The following is a 25,570-nucleotide window of genomic DNA, read 5'->3' as shown; positions in this document are numbered from 1 at the left end:
CACACACACACACACACACATCAGCAGGATAGGGTTCCTGCACACACACGTGCATACACACACACACACCCATCAGCAGGATAGGGTGCCTGCGCGCGCGCACACACGCATACATCAGCAGGATAGGGTGCCTTGCACACACACGCACATACACACACACACACCATCAGCAGGATAGGGTGCCTTGCACACACACGTGCATATGGGCCCAACAGCCCAGCCCCACTTTGTTTCGATAGCTCATAAGACCCCACAGCAAAGAGACTATCCTTTTATTGCATCTGTTTTAGATCTTTAGAATCTGAATAAAGTCAAAACCATACTACAGGGGAGATTAATTCCACATTTTCCATCTTTGCAATGAAACCAAAGGAAAGTTAGATACTGTTCAGCACAGTCGAGGCTGGGACCACTGGGGTAGTGACTAGCCCAGAACGTCTCCCTGAGCCTGGCGTGGGTGTCCCAGTGGTGAGGCAGAGTGAGTTTGCACTCTCCCTTTGATCCGTGGGAGCTGAGAACCCCTACATCCCAGTAATCCAGCTCCTGTGTTCGCAGGAGAGGGGCTGGAGAGCCCCAGGCCCTCTAGGGAGACCTGCTGTGGGAGCCCAAATCAGCCACAATCCTGGAAATTATTAAAGGTAACTTTCCATCACAAGAGAACTCTAAGAAACAACCAGACCACCATGTGCCTCACAGCCCAGCCACTTTGGGGCCTCAGCAAGTCGCATCTGTGCCTAGTGTTACCCCCATCCCCATATCCCAAAGCCCAGCTGAAGGAGTAGCCGGGGGAGTCATGCTGCCCACAGTGCAGCTCTGTGCTCAGCCTGGTGGAACAAGTTCTGCATAAATACTAGCTACCAGTATGCATGTGAGCCAGGGTGGTGGTGCACACCTGTAATCCCAGCACTTGGGAGGCTGAGGAAGGAGGATTGTTGTGAGTTCGAGGCCAGCCTGTGCTACAAAGTGAGTTCAAGACTAACCTGAACTGAATAATGAGACCCTGTCTCAAAAAGAAAAAAAGTATATGCCTGTGGTAGCGGCCATAAGAGATGCATTTTACAGACAAGGAAACTGAAGCCCTGAGTGAGATAACTTGCCCAAGGTCACTTGGCACTTAGCGGTCAAGTTCATGTTTGAACGCAGGTCATTCTTCCCTGGAGCCTGTGTGCACCATACAGGACAAAACTCCTCACTAGGAATCACTCTGGTGATGTTCCCCACCGCGTGCTGGGAGCAGAGGAGCTTGAGGGGTGTCTCAGGGGAAAAGTTGGAGCAGCTTTCAGGGGACCAGCAGTGACTGGCAGCATGGGGTGCCTAGCGCCACACCAAGGAGTCTGACCTTCATTCTTGAGCTCTCAGACAGGGAAGGGACATGCAAAGCTGTGAGGAGGATGGGTGTGTGTGTGGTGACCCAGAAGCAGGGCGGGGGGAATCACCAGAAGGCAGAAGCCTGGGGATAGGATGGACAGGACTAGAGGGAAGTGCCTAGGCCCAGTGCACTGAGCCAAGGGTGGATGTCTAGGGCAGAGGAGCCCAGTGCGGTAGGGCAGCCTGCCGGACTGATGCAGAGCGGCCCCTCAGCAGGTCCCGGACACCGCTGTCCATGCTGGCGGTCCACTGGTTGGTGTGACACAGCAGCCAGGAGGCTTTAGGGCTGCTTGGCCCTGCTGCTGTCATCATTCCCACCCTTTCTTCTCCCAGGCTTCCCCACATACTGCCTCTGCCCAGCACACTTCCTGTCCCTCATCCCAGTTGCTTCCTGTGTCACCCATCAGATACAGATGCCCAAGCTCCTGGCTTCTCTGCCGGCCCAGGGCAGAGTGCTTGGTAGATACATGGTTAGGGGTCAGCTTCCCACCTCCATCTGTCAGCCTGGCTCAGGCACCCTGGCCACCTCTAGGCTACCTGTCCTCCAGCTCTTGGAGGAGACCCAGGAGGGAACCACTTTAGAAATCAGTGTCAGTCACTCAAAGAGGTCCTGGGCAGCATCTAGCTCTCTGCATGGAGCAGGACACGGAGATAAGGAGGTACCCCGGCCAGAGTGAGCAGGACCTCTGAGAAGAAAGGCTGCCCCAGAGCTGGAGGGGAGCTGGGCGTGCAGACATGGAAGTACTTTTAAGGATCTAGCCAAATGTCTGCGAAGCTCAGGTCACCTTCGTTGTTCTTTCATCCCTCTAAGATGTTAGTCACGGTCTGGGGGCGGAGCAGCGCTGCCAAAGGGACCCCAGGTAGGACTGTGCACAACCTCAGCAGTGCCTGGAAGCTCCCAAGAGTCATGTCTTGTTTGCTGCATGTGGTGTGTGCCTGGCAGATATGGGGGAGTGGGAAATATGGATGCCCCCAGCAGGACTGTGAGGGCCCCGTGAGTGTCCCATAGCCCTTTGGGCTCCCTCCAGCTTCCATGAGAGGCCTTTAACGAAGATGGCGGCCACAGAGGCTGAGAGGAGCAGCTCCTGGAAGGGGCCTGTCTCTGAGGTGGGCCCTGGGTCTGTGTGTGGAAGTGCCAGTTTGGTGCTGCCCATCCTAAGCCGTAGGGCAGGTGACGGAGTTCACTCTGGAAGCCGTGCTGTGTGCACTGGCCACGGGCAGCGGCAGCACCGCCCTTCCTAGCCAGGTGTGCTCAGACCTGACTCCGTGACACAGCCCCAAGGAGTGGCATTGTCCTTGTTTCGGTCCCTTTCTGACTGAGCCCAGGGGCCCTGCCCATCTTCCTTGTAGCCACCATATCTCTCTTTCCTGCTCATCCCCTGCAGACCAGCCACACTGGCCTCCGGACAGTTGTGAGAATGTGCTTCAGAGCCTTTGTATCTGCTATACCTCGTGCTCGAAAGCACGGCCGTCAGCCAGGCTTGCGGCATTTCCTTGCCGAGGGCTTCCTGCCAGCAGCAGCCTCTCCTTCCCGCATCTGCCAGCCCCAGCCAGCGTCAGCCCCAGAGTAGGCGAGCTATGCTGGGGCTCAGCCCTGTGGGTCAGGCACCCTACCCTGTTCTCCTTGCCTTCTTTCAAAAACGAGTGCAAACTGGGATACAGTAGGAAGCAAACGAGAACTGAGAGAGGAGCTAAGAAAAAGAAGCAGGGCAATCCCACCTCAAGAAGAAGGCAGCCATAAAGAAAAAGAGGCCAATGCAGCTGAAAGAAGGAAGGGTGCTCAAACTGGGGGAGACTGGAAGTAGGTGGCCGGCAGGAAAAAGAAGGGACCAGGAAAGGCCCACATGGGGGCCTGACTGGAGGGAAGAGGGAATGTGAGCCAGAAGGCTGGTGCGTTACTCCACGAGGCAGAGGGGCCGCCAGGCCCGTCACACCTGCGGCCGTTCGCTACTTCCCCACTTCCGAGACTCATTGCCCAGGAGCGGGGAGCTCTTGCTTCCGTGGGACCCCCAGAGAGCTTTCCTGGGCCTGTGCAGCATCCATGGGGGCTGTGACTGCGTGTGCCCTCACCAGCTGTAAGTCAGGCAGAGAGGCCCACTGTGGTGCCCCTGTCACTCAAGTCAGAAGAGCCGGCACTGACTTGGCCACCTCGAAGGCCGGCAGAAATGCACGAACCTGGCTCCATGCCTGGGCTGTCACTGTGTGAGGGGGATGCGGGGACGGGCGCAGCTGCTCTGGCCCAGGAGCCTGGTGGCCTGGCAAGCCTTCAGCAGACACGAGGTAACTGCGCGCTGCTGGGGAAGGTCAGCCTCTGAGGTGGAGAGGTGCAGAGCACCGCGTCTGGTTTCTCTTCCACGTGGCGTGGAGACCAGGTGCCAGACTGCCTCTGAGGACCGGCATCTCAGTGCAACTGCTCTGGGTGCCACTACAGTTTTTAGGTGACTAAAAATAAAAAAAGCCTGTCACTTTAAAGCCTGTTCTTTTTATACCATGCTCAGAAGGCCCTTCAGGGTGTTGAATAAAATGTCTTACACGTTCTGAGCTGTGAGTGAGAGCAGACGCACTCGCCCTGAGAGTGCTGCCCCCGTCGGAACAGATCACCACACCTTTCTCCCCTGCACAGGAAACTGGGATTCAGACAGTGCCTCTGTTCTCCGGTCCCAGAAGAACCTTCCGTGGAGAGCTCAGGCAGCGTGAGTCGTGCTGGGAACCAGCTCCTGGGCCACTGTCCAGCCTCTCGCTGTGCTTGTGGTTTTGACCCCAGCACCTCAGCACCTGCCTCCTGTTGCTCACCTGATGGGTGGCCCCTGCCTGGTTGCCCACTGAGGAGCCACTGCTTCCACAGGGCTCAGCCGCATCGCCTGCGCTGTCCTGAGTCTTCGCAGGCCCTAGGCTCACCTGCCCTGGACTCTCCTCGAGGGTGCAGTCTGTGGGCTTACTGCCCTCCCTCCTCCCCTCGCCCTCCCCAGCCCTAATGATGAGGACGGCCTCAAAGTTAGGAAGTAGCTGCTGCCCACTGTGCTGCTCCCCAGACCACCCCGGGTCGGTCTGGCCTTTTCAGTTCTCTCGAAGGGCCCCACGCTTCAGCTGTCCCATCTGGGCCTGCTCCTGACCCGTGTCTAGGCCTCAGGGAATGCTCCTCTCTGGTGTCCCCCGTCCAGCTCATCACCAGGTGGTGTTGCTCGATTCTTTGTTTTGTCTACTTTCCTGCTGAGCTCCCCCCAAGTCCAAGCCACCACCATCCCCTCTCATGCTTGTGTCCACCTGGCCTTCCTACAGCCATGCAGCCCCGTGGAGCATACCCGTGGAGCAGCCAGAGGGGTCTGTGCCCCTCCTGACGTGTCCCAGGGAGGCTGAGGATGCTGCCAGCATGGCTTGCAGGACCTGGCTCCCTCTCCGCCCTCCCCAGCGAGGCCCTCTTCCCTTGCTCTCACACGTAGCCACCTTTGGCTCACTCCTCCTGCTGGGCACTCTCCCTCCTGCCTCTGTGCGCACTGTTCCTTTGTCCCCAGTGCTCAGCCTGTCTCTTGCCTGAGGAGCTCGTTCCTTACCTCCTCAGGGCCACTTGAGGCCAGCCCTGCCCAGTCTCCCAACACAGCCCCAGGTCTATGTAATTGTCCAACGTATGCTACCTGGAACCACTGCACCATGCAAGTCCACTGACACCTTGGCTGGACACTGGCCAGCAGGAGGAGGTTCCCATTGAGGTTTTGAGTGAGGGAAGAGAGTGTCTAGGGCCAGGTTGGCAAACTTCTTCTTACATATGGATAGTATAGGTTCTGTGGGCCCCAGAGTATCTCAGAACTGCTCGAGTCTGCCATAGTGACCAGGTAGCAGCTGTAGACGGTACAGAAGCCAACACCAGGCAGCAACCCTTTACAGAAATGGGCGTCAGGCAGTAGTTTGCCGCCCCTTCACAGAGAAACAGCAGAATGCAACCAGTAGCACAAAGAAGTGTTTCAGAGGCCAGAGTATTCCAGAAAAAGGGTGTGACCACCTGGAAATTGCTGATAACAAGAGCAGAAGGTGACCCCTGACAGGTGTGACCTTAATGACAAAACCTCTGGAACTCTAATGACATCTTCCCATGAGGCTGCATCACTCTGGTCTCAAGGGCTATGACTTAGGTGAGAGATGACAGTGACCCCTTCTGACTTCCTGTCACCCTGATTCAGCCCAGTCTTTGAGGGGTGGGCACCCAGCAGTGACCAAGGCGTGTGTGGGAGCTTGAGTGCCCTGGTGAAGGAAGGGAAGGTATCAGGGTCGTTCCTTATTGCATGTCTAGTAAGAGGATCTTGTTAGTATGTCCTTTTTGTCCTTCTTTTGCCTTTTCGTGGCTCAAATGAGTAATTCTTTAGTGATAGTTCCAAATGTACATATTTAGGCAAGGAAGAGACTGCTTTTCACGGTAAAGGATGCCTGAGGCCTGGAACAGCCTTAGAGTGTTGCTAATGGCATGAGGGGCTGCTAGGTGATCCTGAGGCTGTCTGTTCCACTGCAAGAAGCCTTTACTCGTGTAACCAGGAGTGGCTAGACTGGATGGCTCAAAAAGGACACAAGGTAGCCCCTGCTGTTGAGGACCAGGATGCAAGATTTTCTCCTCAGCTGCTTGCGTTGGGTATCAGAGGTGAAAGTTGTGTGGTGAGGGATGAGCAGGTATTCTGAGGCCTCAGAACCAGCAGCACTGATAAAGCCAGAGGTGAGGCGAGGGAGGCAGAAACCAGGCCTCTCCTTAGCAGGCTCGATGGAGGCAAAGCTAACTAAGGTGCACGACACCTGGACTTTAGCATGGACTCAAAGCCAGGCTACTCAAAAGGGTTATTGAAAAGTGCTGGGTGTGCTGAGGGCACTTCGTGACCTTGTGAGCGCTGCATGTCAGCTGCTAAGAGAAGCTCAGGGAGCAGTGTCAGGACTCCCCAAAACCCAGACCTGGGACTTCTCGCTAGCCTCCCTTGAGTCTGGCACCACACCCCAGTTAGAATTTAGGAATCAGCTACCAGGGCAGCACAAGGGCCAGGCAGATGGAGTGAGTTGCCTGATTCCTACAGGGTTGACAGGAGGGACTTCGCTGTGGAAGAATCTGGACCCCTAAAGAAAGGCGTCCCAGGGGTGGCCTCCTTGCCCAGACAGGTGCCGGAAAGCCAGAGGCGCACGGGTGACCCGTGTCAGGAAGATGCTTTCCCTCTTCGCACCCGCGCCCGCCTGCCCTTCCTTGAGCACCTTCTGAGGGACTGGAGTCAGAGGAGCAGTGTGGTCAAATGTCAGCTTTTCTTTGCCCTTGAATAAAAGAGAGCTATACTGCTGGATCTTGGAGTCTGGACCCTGAAAGGCCACAGAAGTGTTTACCTTTAAAGGACTCCTCACCCTCCAGGCCCAGTGTGGCAGGAGAATTCCCTGGACCTGACCCAGAGTGGGAGGCCACGTGAGCGGCTTGTGTGGCTAGGCCTGGCTGGGGTGGATCCGGGGTGCAGCCTAAGGTCCTTGTGTGGACACTGAGGCAGCAGCATGTATTCACAGAGCTTTGCTGACACTGGTGTGGGCCTGTGTTCACCTTCCACTCCTTCAGAACAACAGATAAAGGTCAACTACGTCATCAACAAACGTGCATGATGTGGCCCAAAACTAGTCTTTGCTAGGGATGCCCCTGTACGTGCTCCGTGCCACCCCAGGTGCTCTTCTCCCCTTCTTCACACACAGCTGGGGAAGCAGGGCTGTGCTGTGGTGGCCTACCCTGGCCACCCCTGCACCTGGCCTGCCAGCATTGCCCCAGGCATGATGCTACTCACGTACCCCTGATGGGGGCCGTTCTGTCCCATGTAGAGGGAAAGCACGTAAGAAGAGGATTTCTATATTGGCTTTTTTTTTTTCCTTCTGGGTTTTTGAGAGATACTCTCACTAGATGTTTTAGGCTGGCTTGGACTCACTGTATAGCCAGGCTGGCCTTGAACCTGCAGCAATCCTGCTGCCTCAACCTGCTGGGATTACAGGCATGCACCACCATACCAAGCTAAGAGCAGGATTTCTAATTTCAACTTTATCAGGGTGTGTGTGTTTGTGTGTGTGTGTGTGTGAGAGAGAGAGAGAGAGAGAGATGGGACCCTACTGGAGTAGAATTATTAAAAATATGTGAAGGAGAGAACGTCAAACAGCGTTCTGATACACAGAAGTCCAGCAAGCACCTTTCTCTTTCAGCCCATCCTCCATGCTCAGCAGAGGGTTGGGTAGGGTCAGATGTGGCTGGGAAGTGTTCAGTAGCCTTAGCCCTGCTTGTGGCCGCTGCCCCACCTTGGCTGAGTAGGCTTGAAGGCAGAAAGGATAAAAAAAGTAGAGACTAAACACAAGGATGGTGTGACTCCTTAGACGCTTAACCAGGAGAGGAGGTGTGGGTCTGAGGGGTGGAGGGCTTTTAAGTCTGTCTCTAATGTACTAAGAGGTATACCCCTTGAAGCTCAGAAAGGAAGCACCACGGCAGGGCTGGCATCCTCCATTTGGAACTAGCTGTGAAGTAGTTCTGTTGGAAGGCATCAGGACCAACACTGAGTGGTCACCTCCCTGCTGAGCTGCAGCGTGGGCCCCGTGGGGCTCTGTTGAGGTTGCCGGTGCGGCTGTAGGCCCAGCACTTCGCCTGCCCACTTCCTTGGCCCACTGTCTCCGTGTTTGAAGTTGGGATCCTGTGAGACAACAGGCAGAATAGGAAATGCAGCCGGCTGCGCTCCCCCACGGAGGCCTTGAGTCCAGGCTGTGTTCGGCAGGAGGCTGGGTAAAGTAGTTTGGGTTGTGTGAGTTTCTCAGCAGCCAGTGGAAACTTCCAGGAATGCTGCTCGGGCCAGCTGAAGGCTCTTTCCGCTACCATTTTTACGAGATGCAGACCTTTCCCTGGCCAGCACTGGGGATAGGGCGGTCTCTTTCAGCTCAGCTCTGCCACTCAGGTGCAGTTCATGTGCCAGGGCAATCATTTTCCAGACTGTGTCCTGTGACCCTGGTTCAGAGGCTGCTGTCCCTGGTTATTTTGTGAGAGGAGGTAGCTGCCAGACTCTGTACCCTCCATGGGAGCTGACATCTGTGCAGGATGCTGCCGAAGTTTATAGCAGCCTTCAAGGGAAAACCCTCCCCAAATGTTTCAATGTTGCATTAAGTGTATGCAAGGGAAGTTTCCTTTCCCCTGGACCAAGGCCCAGAGCCTGCCTGGACCTCTGGGAAGGGAACAAAACCTCATGGGTTCGCCTTCCTCCCCTCCTAGTGCCTGCAAGCCGCACAATGGAGAGATCCAGCCCTCCGTCTTCACGGGGGCCTTGTGCACGTGGCTTCCTTCAGCAGCCCACAGTGAGGATGGGGAAGAGGAAGCAAAGCCGTCAGGCCAGCCTGGGCCAACCTGAGCGAGGGGCCAGGTGGCCCTGCAGGCCTTTGCTGAGCTAGCCCTCCACAGGGGTGAACAGTGTCGCTCTTTGCTGACACTGCGCAGAACCTGCGGGGAAGTTGCGTCTCTAAGGCTGGCCCTGGCCTGGCTAGCAAGGGCTCAGCTCAGGGAGGCAGCATGCTGACGCCGTCCCTGGGCAGAGCGGCCAATGTGGATCCAGCTCGCCAGGTGCTGGCACCACAGTGTTACCTGTGCTCTGAGCTTCAGGTTCCCTGTCCTGCTTAGGAGGAAAAAACGGCCGAGATTCAGTGTTGTCACTTGCCTGTGACTGTCGTGGGCCTGAGCTCAGACGACATACTCCTACAGTGATCCTATTGGACTCACACAGGCAGAGAGCCGCCTGGACTCAGAGGACCCTGGTGGGTAGAGGAGGAGGGCCACAGCTGCAAGCAGGACCCAGACGGAGTGCCTTTATCTGTTACTGTCCCTTGCCTCTGGAATGGGGCTGATGGTCTCTAGTTGTTTAAGAACAGAGCCTGGCCCACATGAAGCTGGTTGAACTCCAGCCTAGTGGCAGGCTACTGGGGCTGGGGATGCCCGACCCATGGCTGCCTAAGGTGTCAAGAGCTCTGAGGCTTGCTGTCTGCTCTCCCTCACTGTCTCCTCCCCTGCCCACAAACACTAGGGATCCAGGACCCAGAAACAGGAGCAGTGGGCATGAAGACAAGGGCTTTCATTGGCAACCACCAGGCAGAGCCCCTTATCCGGAAGAGCCAGCACCTGGCATCTCAGTGCCAGGCTGCACCACCCGAGTGGGGACTGGCCAGGGGGATCCTCAGGGCAGCTGGGTGGCCTCTCTGTCCTGAGCCTGACCATTTATTTTACAGACAGTGTCCATCCTGGAACAGCGGTTGACACTAACAGAAGACAAGCTGAAGCAGTGTCTGGAGAACCAGCAGCTAATCATGCAGAGAGCGACATCATGATCAGGGGAGCAAGAATCAGGAGCTCGGGTGATTTGGGGGGCGGCAGGCCAGGGATTTGTACTATGGGACTTGGGGAAATAAAGGAATTCAGCTCTGAGGGAATCATATCCGTACTGAACCCCAGGGATTAAGGGCTTGTGCCCTCCACCTTGCTGTTTGCGCGAGGAGCCCCTCCACTTGCAGCAGCAGCCTCCAGGCCGGGGTCCACACAGAAGGGGTGCTGGGCCCGACTAGCAGGACTGCGCTTAGTTTGGCGTAAAAGAGCTACATGAAGAGTCTGCTGCAAAGACCTAAGACTGCAGGCCTCTCTCTGGAGAGCCTTGCCTTTCACTCGCCTTGCCTTTCAGCCACGTCTCAGGCTTTGCTCCTAGTGTGGCTTGGAACTTGACTGCTCTTTGGTTGGATAGACCAGGAGTTCTCTCTACATCTGACAAACGCTCATCTGAGTCAGGTTTGTCCAGGAATAAACAAGCTCTGTAGAGTGGGCAGTGGCCTTGATTCCTGTTCCACATATGTTCACTGGGGGTTGGTGACTTCCTCCTGTCTGCATGTGTGAGAGCAAAGGAATGTGAAAATTAAAACTGACTTTATAGATCTTGTTGCAGGAATGGCTTGTTCTGGATACGACCTAAGCAGTCCACCCCCAACCCCAGAGCCATAAACGGAAAATGAAAATGGCAACTTGGGAGGGCTCCTGCACTCAGGCCCAGGACACTCTTGTTTATAGCTGTTGACGGCGTTGGGGGAGCAGGGAAGCTAGAGCTTCCACACACCCGCCCCCGTCAGACTGCTCCCCGGGCTGCTTCTGAGAGCCAGCAGCCCAAGCAACCTCAGGCACCCGTGTTTCCCTTTGCTCTCGAGGGTCCTGTGGCTCCTTCTGCCACATCTGTCAGAGACTGTTTTCCTTGTCTGCGTATCCCTTATGCCTTCAGCTGCAGGCGTTTTGGGGCTTTGCCAGCATGGAGACCCTTCTCCTCTACACCTGCCCCTCCCTCCTGCCTCTTCTGGGAGTTGTTGGTACCATGTGGTTAGGGGACCCCAGCCTCTGCAGCTTCCAGGGGTAGCTGCGCCTGAAAGCTTTGGAACTTGGGATGACAAGGGGGCAGCCTATATTGAGTTCTGATGAACAGCTAGGATGGAGAAGTCTGCCTGCACTGGCAAGGAGAGCCAAATTCTGGGGCTTCAAGGTGAGCTACACCCTGGCCAGTGCAGAGCACATGCTCAAAGGCAGTCCATCACTCGGACCCCACCAGTCCCCTAGGACTACAGAGGCGCTGTCAGTGACAATGCCCTTGAGCTGTGAGCGGGAAAGAACCTGCAGGTGCATGGAAGAGCCTGGCAGGCCCGGTTGTCTGAACTGGCAGGTTAGGCTTTCAGCTGTCTTGGAGGTGATGTGCTCCCCATCCCTACAGACCTCAGGAGAGCCAGGGCACCAGGGTTCAGCCTGCTCAGCTTGTGGGACCAGCCTTGTTATCCCGCCTATGCCAGATCTCCCTGTGATCTGCCCTAGGCCACCTGATCTGGCTTCAAGACCTGGACTTGGACCTGCTGGGTGATGGGACTTGATGTGAACAACCAACCCAGAGGAAATTCATCTCCATAGTCAGTGGTCCATGGCCAAGGACAGCAGAACCCAAGCAGGGTCACCAAGGCTTGCCCAGATAGTTCTTGCTCATAGGCCAGACCAGGGTTGCTATTATCTCTGTCTCCAGTTTATACCACGATCAAGTTTAGAAAAAATGAATTTTGGGGGATGATCTGGGCACGATGTGGCCTTGCCATGGTGGGTTACTGTTGATGGAAGTCTCACTGTGGTCAGATGTCTGCCGGAGGAGCACTCCCCACACACGCTCTTTCTGGTAGGATGGCAACAGCACAGCCCACTGTGGGCTCCCAGTGGAGCCAAGCCACAGCTGTGGCCAAGCTTGGCTAGGTCCTTGTGCACAGAGCTATGCAGGCTGCCTAGAAGGGCTAGCTGTGGACAGAGGCCCCCTGAGGCATTTCTGCATGTTTATGCTCAAATATAGCCGTGATGGAGCCAGGAACTGGACCTGGAATTTGGAGAGCCTAAGGTGTGTGATAAGCAAGTGCTATACCACTGAGCTACATCTCTCAGTTTGGGAATGGAATGGAGTGCTTGTCTTTTAAATAGGGCCCTACCTCTGCCTCCTCCATTCCCAGGGCAAAGCTGTGGTGCGGCCAAGGCCCTAGTTTGGGGCTAAGTTCTTCCCAAAATTAATGTCAGATCCAAGCTGGAACCTCACTGTTCGGAGAATCTGGGGTCCAAGGTCATACCTGGGGGCGGGGGCAGGGAGTCTTAAGGAGCTCTGAGTTGTGGGCCCTGTATAGCCACTTCCATTCCCCCACCGTACGAAGACGCAGCAGGACCCTGAACTGAACAAACACCTGGGATGGTGAGCAGGTACGACTGGGTGTGGGGGCAAGTATGGGGCTTAGGTGGGCTCAAAGTAGCTGGGTGAGGGTGGGGGCCACATGACAAGGCCTTCCTTGTGGCATCTCCCACGTGCCACTCCCTGTAGCCCTGTCCGAGGCTTTCCTGGGGCTGGGCTATTACCAACTCCCACTCTTGCTGCCAAGCACAAAAGAAGCCTTCTGGAAATGCAGAAATCTCAGCTCAGCCCTCATCTCTCCTAATTTTGGATTTTGGTAACAGCTCCCAGAAAACCAAGTTGCAGTTCTGTGTGTAGAGCTGTCTTTGTCTTTCCTCCTGTTAGCAAGATGGGGGTGAGGACCCCAGCAGCAGTTGTCAGTCCCCCCACCCCACTTAATGTCCTCATCTTCCCACACGAAAGAAAGCAAAGTACCACTCCCTTTGGCCCATTATCAGATTCTTTGGGGGTCCAGGAATGAACCCACACTTCCTGCTGGAGAAGCTGAGGGAGGCAGGCCTGGTGTGCTTGGGCCACTGAGCCAGGCAGCCCCCCAGGAAGAGGCTTTGGAGCCCACCCCCACCTGCAGCAGACCCCTCCTTTCTGCACCACCACACCCCAGAAGCGCCAGTCAGGCTGAATCTAGGGGTCCCAAGGCCTGTGGACTGTTCTCAAATGGGCAGCACAAGCCGGCCAGCCCTGGGAACACTGCCATGCTCCTGTCTGGCACAGTCCTGGGCCTCTGTCCTGTGATCTGCTCGCCGTGGCTCTGTGAGTTGTGGTAGGGTGATGGGGACAAGGGCAGAATGTCAGGGAGCTGGGCCTGTCACCCAGAGTTTGGCTTTTCCCCACCCATCCCAGCTCCAAAACTCTAGAGAGGTCCCTGTTTCAGGTTCCTCTTTGTAAGGTAGAACCTGTCTCCCTGGGCCCTCAAGTGAGTGTTGTCAGTGTGTGCCTGTCCGTCACCCCACAGCCAGGCCCTTCCCTGGGACTCAGCACCTTGTGTTAGTGGGCACAGGGGGCTCATGGTCCTAGGGTCTTCTAGCTCAAATTCTCACTGGCCAGTACAGTTGTCTCCTAATATCTCTCCCTTCCTGCCTCCCTCCCTTTCTCTCTGTAATATGCGACACCTCACAGATTTGTGTGCCATCCTTTTGAAGGGGCCATACTGATCTCTGAATTGTTCCAGTTTTAGTATATATGCTGCTTGAGGACCCCCACTGTCTCCTAATCTCACCCCCTCCCCACTGTAGGCACCCTTAGTGTCAAGGAAGAAGTGGGCCCCTCCACACTGAAGAGATTAGTCTACTTCACTAAGGCCCCAGCACTCCAGTCAACGCAGCTTCAGGGTGGGTGCTTGTCATGGCCTGGAATCCCGGAAACCCAGCCCGCTGAGCAAGCAAGAGCATGGTGAGTCACTCTCATGTCCCAGCTCCATCATTAACCTCATCTTCCTAAATGTCTCGCTTGAAATGGGCCCCGATGACTCCCACTTTGATTGGTGTATGGCCATTTACAGAGGACCAAGAGACACAGGGTTCTGTCCTTGCCAGGTGCCCCCCACACCCACTCCTCCCTGTCCAGCCTGGCCTAGGCTCCTGAGGAGAGAACCGTGCTGAGGCAGCAGTGGTGGCCAGGGTTGACCCTGGCACCTGGGCATTGCTGCACTTCCTGTGAGCCCACCATAGCAGTGTACCCTGGCACTGTGGCCTCACTTCTTGGCCACTTTGAAGAGATATCTCTAGACGCCTTATACTGCCTGCCTCCCCGTGAAGGCCCAGGATGTGGGCCCTCGTGACCATGCTCAGGATGAGGCTGGAGCCCGCCCAGACACCTGTGGCAAAGCCATTAGGAAGTGTTAAGTGCCAGCCCCTCCTGCCAGGACTGCCATGCGGAAACTCTCCCAAGAACCTATTAATAGAGCAGGGCCAGGGAGTGTTTTCTCTTTAGGTGAGGGCACCCAGGGCCCATCTGCCTGGAGCACAGCCTGTGGCAGGAGCCCTCACGCACCCGTTCTCTCATCTACGAGAACTCTGCGTGCAGGGACAGGGACCTCAGCAGGAGAGGAAGTGATGTGTTCTGCCGCTTCCCAGTCTGAGCTCTTCACTTCTGTTTCACGCACAAGCGCGGGTTTCCGAAAGTGGCACTTCGGCATGTTTTGTGGGTACCCTGTAGATAGAGGCCTGGCCTGCAGCAGCCAGGACGGTGTCACTCAGCCACACATACTGACACCAGCGCCTTTCCAGCTGGGCACCTGGACTAGGCGTGAAAGTCCATCTTGGCTTCAGGACCAGTGTCCCTGAGTCCTGGGCCACATGTTAAGCTGCCTGTTCGCTCAGTCGCAGACCTGGCTTCTGCCCACCCCAGCTAGTCTACTCTATGTGCTGCCCTGGCTGGGCTCAGACTGTGGCCTTGCTAGAATCTGGCAGGTCTCTCTAGAGCCATCCAGCTCCCTCAAGCTCTGATGGTGCCTATGCCACATCTACCCTGGGCCCCCCAGACTCTGGCCCTAGCCAGAAGCACCCCAAAGACACATTATCATGTCCAAGGTTGGGGTGGGCAGCTGGCCCTTCTCTTGGGGGCCAGCACATCACCTCTGTCGCCTGCTCAGGGCCCGGAATCTTTCCATGACAACTGTTCATGAATTTATTCCTCAGAAGCCTCTGAAACGTGGAGCAGGAAAATCAATGTAATTAGCCTTTGCTGTCCCTCCAGGCAGTGCACACATGCCCCTGCTAACTGCAAACAGAAGGTACGTTCTGTCACAGAGGCCTGGGCTGCTGTGGGACTCCTTGGCTGGAGCTGTGACACTGACACTGACTCCTGAGGTTCCCCGTGGTCTTGAGGCATGTAAAGTTCCCAAGTGGCTGGGAGCAGAGCCACTTGTGAGGCCCCACAAAGCTGCCTGTGACCCTCTCAGAGGTGTCCCAAAGTCCCTTAGGGTCAAATATGTCTGGTCTGAGGGGCTATCAGGCTGGGGTGAGTCAGGCAGGGTTCTCTCCAGCCTCCCTCAGAAGCAGGAGGCAGCCTCCCTCTCAGGCCCCTCGAGAGAGAGCCCCCAAGGAGCCAGGCTGAGGTGGTGCCTGTGCATTTCCGACCTGGCCACCACTTCCGCTTTGCCCACACCATCTGTCTCAACACTGCAGCCAGAGTCTGCCAAAACATAAGGCTGAAAAATAGTAATAACAACCGCACACCAGCCCTGCACAATCCCCTTGAATGGTTCCCCAGCTTCCTCCAAGGACAAGCCAGGTGCTCACCACTGCTGAGGCTGTACTCCTACCTGCCTTCCCCATCTACCCCCCATACCCTGCAGCCATAGGAGCCTCCTCACTGTTCTGGCTTTGCACCTGCTGTTCCCAGTGCCAGGAAGGCAGGACTCAGCCTCAGAGCCACAGCCTTCTCATCTCTAACAGGTTAAGAGTCGGAGTGGCCCATAGGGCAGGGAAGATTGCTGAGACAGTTCATGCCAGTCTGCAAGAGCTTTGTCCTCACTGGGCTGACCTGCACTGTAGGGAGGTGCTGTAGGGATGGGCCTCCAGCATCAGAGTCCCGTGAGCTGGACAGCAGGCTCAGCTTGTGCTGCCCACTAGACTCGCCTGGGGCTCAGCTACTACTTCTGTGAAAAAGTCTGTTGTGCCTGGCATGGCCCCAGCTTCCGTGGGTCTCTCTGGCCACCCCACGTGCCAGCATGTCTTCTGTACAGCGTTTTCCTCATGAGTCCCCAGCCACCAACAAAGCTATGTGCCCGGCACACGCCCCCACAGGACAGGGAGGATGAGCGGCAGCCCCTCCTGCCTCGCCCCACCCTGTGTGCCAGTCTGCTAGCTGAGAGGGGCAAAGGCAGGAGCCAGGGCCAGCAGGTCAGTGACCCTGCTGTGCCAGGACCCCTCAGGGGAGGTAGGGGCAGCTGGGCCTGATCTGAGTAAGCACCTCAACGTGGACCAGGTAGGGGGGTGTGCAGGGGCTGGTTCTGTCCTGCTCCACAAATGGCTCAGAAACCTGGCCAAGCAAAGCCCCAGATTTAGGCTTTTTCTAAGTTTGAAAGCACAGCCTGGCGGGCCTCAGGGGCCTCTTGCGTGCAGCACACTGCTCCCCAGCTGGCCATTGGTCTGGGGCCTCCTTCAGGGGCCTGTGCGCCTGATGGCCAACCTGGGGGGTATGCTACAACTTCTGGGGATGCAGTCTCTCCTCCTCCCACCCTCTTTCTTCCTCCTCCACAAACACATGTTTCTAATCCACTCTCAGCATCCCCTCCCAGCCCCTTCCCATTTCCTCTCAGAGGCATCACGCACATGTGGAACTCATTAGGGGACCCTCAGGGCTCATAACCCAGCTCGGCCTGGGTTTGGGGAGGGGGCCCTGTCCGCAGGCCCCATGCTGAGCCTCGGCAGCCTCCCCACATCTGGCCCCTGTCTGGCCTGTGCAGCTCCAAGCTGAGGCCACAGGAGCTGGTCACAGCTGAGAGCTGGAGGGGAGTGTGGCCAGGCAGCCTGGATCTCCTCCTCTCTCCCTGCTTTGGACACCCTTTAACCCTCAGCCTCTACAGAAGCGCAAGGGGGAAATGTCTGACCCCACAGGGGTTCCTAGAACAGGCCAGAAGAAGGCTGTGGGATTCTGGGTAGCCGACTTGATGAGTCTCAGCTTGTCATCTGAGAAATGGGAATCTAGGAGCGAAGCGGTATGTGTAGAACAGCCGCGGAGCAGCGTCAGGCCACGTGCTGCCCCATAGGCCTGGTTCCATGGCTGTTAGAGGAGGTTATGCAAAAAACTAGTGCTGCAGGGGTTCAGGCAATGCCAGGATGAATGGGCAAAGCCAGCCACACTTTTCTGCAGTGTGCCAGCAGCTGGGCTCAGTGTTTCCAGACACGTGACCACATGACCCTGTCTGTGGAGGTGTGCTGGATGGGCCTGGTCTATGGGGCTCACTTTGGAAAAGGCTTCAGGAAGGGTTATAAGGAGGCAGCTGGGGTAGGTCAGAGCCCCTGAAAGAGGGCGTTCCTGAGAGTCTGAGCAGGGCCTCTCTGCTGGCTCTGAGGAGAGGATGGGAACTGCGCTGGGCGGGCGTAAGGGGTGGGAAGTGGGTGCTCCGCAGGGCCGGTGCCGTGAGGCCTCTGAGTCCTTCCTGCCTGGTGCTCTTGTTCACGGAGAGGAGGCAGGTGGGTGGGCCAGCGTGGCGAGGTGGAGGCAGTCCCATTCCTCATGCCTGGGACCTGCACAGGCAGGCCCAAGATGTGGGGAGTGTCTCCTACCAGCCCGCTGTCACACCAGCCTGGGGATGGGGTAGCCGCCTGCCCGCTCGAGGTTCATGTTCTTTTGTCTCTGCCTCCGTCCTCGTCAGGGCCAGCCTCTTCCCAGAGCCCACTCTGCCCACACTGCTGGCAGAGCCACCACCAGGCCCTCCATCCCCCATGCGCCAGGAGGCCTTCCCACCAGAGTCCCTGCCTACGTTGGGTCCTCTGGCCTGGCAGGGCTCAGGGCTGAGTAGGGCTGGGGTGGGGCCCACGCATAGCGCCTTTCCTCCCCTCACACTCTCATTTTCCAGAGGAGGCAACTGAGGCTTGGAAAGGGGAGGCTGGGGTGGAATGGGATTACGCAGAACCAGATGTCCTGGTCAGGCTCCCCAATGTCGACCTGCATGGCTATCTGTGGGGGTGAGGATAGGCAGAAGGTTCTGCCCATGCCATAACTGGGGAGATTAAAGCCAAAGAGCTGGGGCCCCACCAGGAGCCACCAAGTCCCAGCAGACTGTGAGCTGTGTCTTTCCCAGGGTCCAGGGCAGCCGGTGTGTCCAGGTCTCGGAAGGGCTCCAGCACCAGCCCAATGCCTCAACAGCGCTCACCCCACTGCGCAGGTGCTGAGCCAGAGGACTGGGGTCAGGGCAGTGCTGTCCTCTGAGGAGAGAGGGCAGGAGCACCCTGGGAGCCTGGAGTACGGCAGGGGTCCCAGCAGAGCTGGTCCCTTATCTGTCCCCACCTCACCGTGCCCCAGGAGGCGCCCTGAGGCTCAGGGCTCACTGAACCGCCGCCAAGGACCCTAGTCTTTTCAGGGGTGTGGCTCTTCAAAGCCTTGGAACACATGCCCGTGACAGGAGTAGGGCTGAGTGGGCCAGGCCGGAAAGCGGAGTGCCCCAGACTGTGTCCTGGCACTGCCCACCCAGGCAGCCGAGCCACGTGGGATGGGGCTGGGCTGCAAGGCTGCAAACCAGCAACCCTGTGCCTTGGCCAGGCCAGCTGGTTGCTGGGCCATTTCCCCAGCCTCATCGTGGTCACTGTCATTGTCACCCTCAGTGCCTCATAGGAGGAATTCCTGCAAAACGGGGCTGTGTAGGCTGGGAGGGAGGAGACCAGGCAGGCCCAGGCAGCAGGCAGATGCTAATGAGGCAATTGGGCCTCACAGCTTTAGAGACCTGCCCACTGAGGCAGGCTCAGCCAAGGGCCGTGGCACATCCGCCTCCGGGCGTCCTGGGAATTCCTGGCCCGCCCCACCCTACCAGCCTCAAAGGTGCTGGGGATTCTAGAGAAGGGGAAGCCAGAGGTGACCTCCAGCCTCTGAGGGGAGGGTTTCCTTTCCCTCTTTCTAACGACTGCCTCTGGGGCCCAAGGAGAGCCTGATGATGCCCTGGGATGTTGACTGACCTCCCCTGATCTCTTAGGGTAACCTCAGTGTCAGCAGATGGGGTATCAGCTGAATCAGAGCCCCCCAGCCAACCCAGCTCCTCCTTCAGGATTGAGGGTGCTGGTTTATGGGACTGGAGCCCTGGCTTGGGCCCTAGGGACCATCTAGGAGAAGGGAGGGTTCTGACACGGGGAACTAGAGGCGCCCAGTCTGAGGCCAGGTGGTGAGAGCAGGTATCTACCTCTTCATGACAGGCAGCCTTTTGGCTCCGGGACTCTCACTGAGTGACTTTGAAAATCAGGCAAGACATGCTGAGGGCCAAGTGGGGAACAGAAGCAGGAAGAAGGGCAGGTTTAAACACGTGTGAACATGTCACAGGACCATGCACTTGTGGCTGACAACACAGAAAGTGCTAGTCATAGGCTGATATTTTACTCCTGGCTCACCACTTCCCAGGTGGGGCAGAGGGAAGGATAGGAAGGCGGTCAAAGGAAAGAACTGGGAGAAGAGGTTCTATTCTAGCGAGGACCAGTGAGGGAAAGGCCCGCAGAGGGACTGAGACAGAAATTGTCAGAGACCGGGGAATGAGAGAGTGGAGGAACAGGACCCAGCACCCTGAGGGGAAAAGAGGGGTAGGACCAGGTCACCAAGAGCCATGCTGGCTGCAGAGGGAACCTGGACTTAACACCAGGGACTACCCAACAGTGTCTGCAGCTGCTGTGTGGTGACCAGTGGGTTGTAGGAATGGAGGCAGAGGCCCTGGAAAGAGGCCAGTGAGGGGTGCCAGGGAGAGGTCAGAAGCCTGGGCTCTGTACTGGTGGCAGAAGGTAGGTGGTTTCTGACTGTGGGTCCTGGGGTGCATTAGTTTGCCAGGGAAGTGGAAAAGGTATTTGGTAGCCCCTCTTTATAAGGAGGAACGGCTGCCTGTCCCCCAAGTTCCAGGGCTGGGCCTCCCCAGGGACAAGCAAGCACTGGCAGAGCAAGGGCCTTCTGTGGATAGATGGGCCTGGGGGAGCCCACAGCCAGCGAGAGCACAGGGCTAGGGGAGAGAACCAGAGTTTTCAGCCTAGGACCCAGCTTCCTGCCTTGATTTGATTTATGACCATGGGCCTCGGTTTCCTTGTCTGTCAAAGGCCTTGGCATCTTTTCAGGGCTGACAAAGTCCAGATGCAAGGCCAGAAGTGAACATGATCTGAGACAGGTGTGCACCTCCCAGTAGCCCATGGCAGCCTATGTGGGGGCAGGGACTACTAGCTGGGAGCCCGGGTCAGGCCGGACTGTCCTTCCCACTTGTTCCTGCCCCCAGACCATCCTTCCCATTTGTCCATGTTTATGTGTTTCCATCCCATCACCTGGGCCACCGTGATTCACCCCAGACCCAGTGGGTAAGTAACAGCCTGGACCACAGCCAGGCCCTTGGGCAGGACACTTCCCTTCCAGGCCTTACCTTTCCCACCTGTAGAACGGTCAGACAAGCCCTGCTCTACTCAGCCTTCTGGGGAATTGGGGCAAATACAGGGCTGAGAATTCGAAAGCAAGGGGCTGCAATGGAGTGAGGGTAACGCAGACCTTCTGGATGCCAGACACGAGTCAGCTGTGAACAGAGCTTGCATTACCCACACATCCAGGGTGACCAGCCTGGCAGCCCCTATGCCTCCTGAGAGTGCCCAGGAGACCTTGGAATGGCGGGCAAGCTGGGGTCATGTGAGAGGTCTGGCCTGGCCCCAGAGCTCTGTGTGACTGTGAACACTGGGACTCCAGTGATAGGGAGCCTCACTAAGTGATGTCACAGCACAGACCCCTCTGCCTTTAAGTGGGTAGAGGGTGGAAGACGCAGGGCCCCACAGGGGTTGGGTGGGAGCCAGTCTCTTCCATTAGGCAGGGAAGACCTCCTGAGGCTGAGGCCCCTCAGAAGGTGGAAGTGAGTTCAGAGGGCAGACACAGGGGCACTGTGTCCAGAGCACAGGGTAGGAAGTAGAAGGTGGTCACAGTGAGGCAATGTGGGGGTCAGAGGCTGTGTGAGCCTTAGCAAATCAATTTTATCTCCTGTGCCCACAGTCATATGGTCATAGCTGCCTGGAAAGACTTTGAGGCCAGGGGATAGTTCAGCAAGAAAAGGTGCAGCAAGTGACTAATAATGTCAGCCAGTGACAAAGCAAGGAAGAGTGGTAGATGCATGTCCTCTATTTTCCATCCTTGGGCTGGCTGCTGTAGGCTGGGAAATGATTGGGAAATACACTCTAGAGAGTGGCCATGGGAACCCCACATGGAGAGGATGGCCACAGGCCTGCTCTGTCATTGCTGGGTGGGGAGCTGTGAGAGGGAGGAATTAGGCTGATCCGGCCCCGTGTGAATCCCTACCTCATCACCTTGTACAGTCCCTGGTATAGGACAGGCACTCAGGAAATGTTTGAGAATGAATGAGAAGACAGGCCTGGCTTTTCTCCCCTACTCTGCCTTCTCCAAGCTGGACCCCCAGACTCTCCTCCTGGAGAGTGACTCCCAGACTCTGGGCTTTCACTGCCTTTGGGCCTGACCCTCTCTTCCACCAGGGCTCTTTGCTTCCCAGGGACCTACACTCTCACCCTTTCCAGACAGGCATTGGTTAGTCATACTGCTGCCAACCAGAGCCTGGCAGTCTCCTGCAGTGGGGAAGGCAAGGGTCCCTCACCTCTGCTCCACCCAGAGCAGAGATCCCAGCAACAGCCAGTAGGGGAGCGTGAGCTCAGATGACTAACTATTGGTGAGAGAAGTATGGCTCCCACAAGCCTGGTAGCAACCCCTTTGGAAGACCTCTGTGTAGGCACCCCTCCAACAGGAGTGACAAGTACCCACACAAGGGCCTGAATGTGGGTGTGTATACCAGTATGTACGCACACATGAACTGTGTGTTTCTGCACATATGCATAGGTCTGCATGTTTCTGCATATGCTGGTATATGCCTGTGAGCATATGTGGATCTGTAAGTGGGTCTGTACATTGTATGTACTTATGTGCATATGCAAGTGTGGTTTATATGTGTAATCACAAGTTCTGTACTGGACAAGAGAGTTGCTAGCTCATTCACAGTGTTCTCCTGGCCTGGCTTAGACATCATCTGTCTAGACACCAACCAAGGAAGACACCACACCAAGGGTTGGGCAAGAAGCTGTCCCAAGGTTCAAGGACAAACAGAGTGAGTCTAGTCTCAGCTGGCCTCCATGGGCAGCCTGGGGGAGCTTCATTGGGCATGGGCTGGCTCAGTCACCAGTAGGCGGCACCATGGACTGCAGTGCCTGGCACCTCCTCATCTGCCATGGGGGAGGGGAGATAGACTCCATCAGAATGATGTCCTTTTGGTATCATGCTACATTTGTCCTAGCCCCTGTAGGACCAGTAGTGCAAGGAACTGACCTCTCCCCACCTTTAGCGTATGCACTTGAAACATGATGGTCCATCTCTAAGGAATCCATAGACACCAGAGGAGAAAGAAGTGTTTCCAGGCTACTTACTCTTCTTGGTGATACAGCTAGTTGGTCACCCAGCCATGTGGATGGGGATTGCGGCATGTGTACCCTGGCTTACATACACCCTTGGGAACCTCAGCTTCTCTCAGAGGAATAGCAAGGGCCAGAAAACAGCCTAGACCTTGACCAGGCCGTGCCCTGGCAGCAAAGCCTGTCTGTGTGGCTCTTGGTTGGATGTATGTAGGCAGAGAAGGCAACTCCAAACATGCCTTGTGGGTCTGGCCCTGGGCCTGGCATTGGGTGAATGGGGTGAGGTAGGGGATAGAGGAGGAAAGAGGCTTAACAGAGTGCTGACGTGCCATCAGGCATCCGAAGTGAGGCCTGTCTGCTGCGGGATGCAACAGGGGCTGTGCTGGAATGTGGAGTAAGGACAGGGGCAGGGGTCCTGGGAGCCTGCAGCAGGGGAGCACATCTAGATTGGAAGATCAGAGGAGGCCTCCTGGGGAGTGACATCTGAGCTGGGATCTGAAGGCAGCCAGAGGCTGAGGGTGAAAAATGTCCAGGCTGAGGGAGCAGATTATGCAAAGGCCTAGGGGTGTGTGGGAGAGTGGGATGTCCCGCAGAGAGCTCATGTCCACCTGCTATCCCCTTTGAGACCAGCTTCTTCTTGGGGACTCGGGACCTGTTCTGGGGGCCTTTTCTCACTTCTCCTATGCCCAGAGACCCGAGCAAGCTGGGCACTTCTCTTAGGTGCTGCAGGCAAAGGGTCTCGGACCAGAAAGACAGGAAAGGCCATCTTCCTGGACAGAAAGAATGTCTTTGATACCAAGTCCTCACTCAGAACACCAGGTTTCTGGCAAGAAAGACCCTGTCCCAGGTAGGTATCCTCCTCCAGCATCCTTGAGGGAGGGTCACAGCTGCAAGACCAGCCCAGGTCAGGGGCAGCTCTGTCCTCTTGATTTGATCATGGCAATTTCCTGCCCAACTCAGGGCCCAGAAAGTCGGACAGCAAGGATTCCTGAGCCCACCCAGGGCAGCACTGCTGTTACCTATTTTATCCACAGTGCAGCTCCACAGTAGCTGTTCAAGATGGAGGCAAGGTCTCCACTCAGAACCCAGACTTTGGGCTTTCCCTCCAGTCTGGGTGATGGAGACCCTGCTGGCACATTCCTCGGCCAGGGTAGCTGTCCTGCCATCCCTCTGCTTCCACAGTCACCCACTCCCCACATTTCCTGCCTTTTCCTGCACTCATCCAAGCGTCGGCTCTTGTAACATCCCTGCTGCGCCTGCTCTGTCCCCACCCACCCATCCTCACAGATCTTCCCTGCCTGCGTGTCCTCCTGCAGGACAGGGGAGGGGGTCAAGAGGCATCATAAGCTAATGTGAGAGGCTGCAGGGCTCCTTTCCTTTCTCGAGGGTGGTGGGGGCACTGCTGGGGCACTTGGGAGGCGCCCTTTCAGTTGAGCCCTCAGTCGTCAGCCATCAGGGCAGTGCCCAGGCCTCTTTAGGCACTCAGAAGCAGTTACAGCTCAGCATAGGGAGCACATGGCCCAGTCTCACTTGAGGATAGCATGAGCCTCCTGCTTATGTGACTCTGGCCTACCCTCACGGTGGTCACTCTGATTTACTGGACAAACGACTTTGTGTGTGTGTGTGTGTGGTACTGGGATCTTGCTAGGTCCCTACGCTGCCCATACTGGTCTTGAATTTATGATCCTTTTGCCTCAGCCTCCCAGGTAGCTGAAATTATTGGCATTTTCCACTGCATCCGGGTCAGGCCTTCTTGAGTGCTGCCTCCATCCCAGGCAGGTAGCACCCAGAATGCCAGCTGCGGGTACAGCCGCGGAGGACGGAAGCAAGGATCCATAGACTGGCTGGACACCGTCCAGGCAAGCGCTTCCCTCACCGGGGAGACATGCTGGGAGGTAAGAACCACACTGCGGTCGCAGAGTGCATCAGCAACCGGCAGGAAAGAATCTGGATCTCAGCCTCTCAGGCCTGGGAAGGTCTTCCTAGGACCCAGGAAAGCAGGCTCTGCCCAGCAACTCGAGATCAACCCAGGGCAGAGGGTGGACTCTGATTTAGCACTCCGGGCATCCAGTTCCCATGGATGTATGTAGGCAGCAGCGGCAAGAGAAACCCTGCTACTGTGCCACAGAGCCTTGCTGCGCAGTCAGAACCTCGCAGATAGGCCATCCCTCTCGGAAGACCGAGGGGCTGGAGCTGCTTTTTGTGCCTTCTGGTCAGAGGTCAGCTGAAAGCTGAACTGCTCTTTCAGTGATTCTCACTGAAGCAAAACAGCGTTATCACTCCCTGACCCGACACTCCCTCCAGTTGAGGGTTGGGGAAAGGAGGCTCAGAGCTGACCAGCTGAGACACAGTGGGTGAATTAAGTCCCAAAGACTCGAGGGCGCCAGCCGGGCAGGCGGAGAACCGACCAGGCAGACCACTCCCTCCTTGGTGGAAGGCCACCCCGGCTCGATAGGGACGGCACTGCAGGTCCTGCTACATCGAGCCGTTTTGTTCCAGGGTTACCTGGGGCCCATTCACCTCTGCCTAGCCAGCCGACCCAGCCGACACACCGGGCTTGCGAGGGTCCAGCCCACTTCCCGCGCGGGGTGGAACCCGCGGCGGGCCCCGCCTCCCTCCCGCACCGGCTCCTTCGCCGGTGATTGGTGCTCTGCGCAGTGCACGCCCGCCCACCTCGGAAGCTAATTGGTACACTAGGAGGGCGCTGGGAGAAAGACCGCGGCTGAGCCGGAGCGCTTCGCTCCTACCCGCGCCGCCGGAGAAGTCACGTGGCGCTGCGCTCCGCGTTTGTCACCACCCCGCTTGTAAAAAGCGTTCTTAAAGGGCTCGCTCTCCCTTCCCAGGCCTCTCCCCGAGTCGAGGAGGGTGGCGACAGCCCCGAGCCGTGCAGCCCCGCCAGTCGCTAGGTGCGGATCCCCCTGGAAGCCTGCAGGGATCAAGACCCTCCAACTCCGATCTCGGAGACAGCGCCAGGGGATGCTGCGGCCGGCGCCTATAAAGCAGGGTCCGCCTAGAACTGCGCCTGGCACGTAGTGGGCGTGCAGTTTCCGTTTGCTGAATGAACTCGAGGAAAGAATGAATGAATGAATGAGGTGTCCGGCGGGAGGCGGGGAGGTTGGCGTGATGTGACGCCCCCTCGCCCCGCGCCGCAGTCCCGGGTACTTCCGCCTCTGTGGACGCGGGTGCCAGACATGAGAGCCCCCGCTCTAGCTCCTCCTCTGGGCCGCAGAAGAGCTAGCAGGGCAAGCACGGGGGGCCCCCGGAGGTGGCTGGGCTCGGCGGTCTGAGCTGGCGGTAGCCAGTTCCGGGCCGAGCGAGGCGGCGGAGGCGTGGGGTGCGGGGCTCGCGGCCCAGCGCGGAGAGGGGCCCGCGGCG

General features: G+C 57.1%; 1 protein-coding gene and 1 long non-coding RNA gene across 5 annotated transcripts in view; both read left to right on the top strand.

The window, feature by feature from the left end:
* The window catches only part of Poc1a (POC1 centriolar protein A), a gene marked incomplete in the record, with an annotated part of 82,886 nt that extends 72,581 nt beyond the window's left edge, over positions 1–10,305 (top strand). For 3 of the 4 annotated variants that reach the window (XM_013507662.1, XM_013507661.1, XM_013507663.1), the window contains 1 exon segment: positions 9,613–10,305. In XM_013507662.1, coding sequence (XP_013363116.1) covers positions 9,613–9,711 — 99 coding nt within the window. 4 annotated transcript variants of the gene reach the window in all.
* A 12,363-nt stretch (positions 10,306–22,668) lies between these two features.
* Positions 22,669–25,553, top strand: LOC106147244. The gene is made up of 3 exons (XR_001232027.1): positions 22,669–23,042; positions 23,894–24,090; positions 25,039–25,553. It is a non-coding gene; the product is annotated as an uncharacterized LOC106147244 (long non-coding RNA).
* The last annotated feature ends 17 nt before the right edge of the window (positions 25,554–25,570 follow it).

This window comes from Chinchilla lanigera, unplaced genomic scaffold (assembly GCF_000276665.1).
Source record: "Chinchilla lanigera isolate Chin_1 unplaced genomic scaffold, ChiLan1.0 scaffold00131, whole genome shotgun sequence".
NCBI classification, from domain to species: domain Eukaryota; kingdom Metazoa; phylum Chordata; class Mammalia; order Rodentia; family Chinchillidae; genus Chinchilla; species Chinchilla lanigera.
This window is presented reverse-complemented; position numbering and strand designations above follow the sequence as displayed.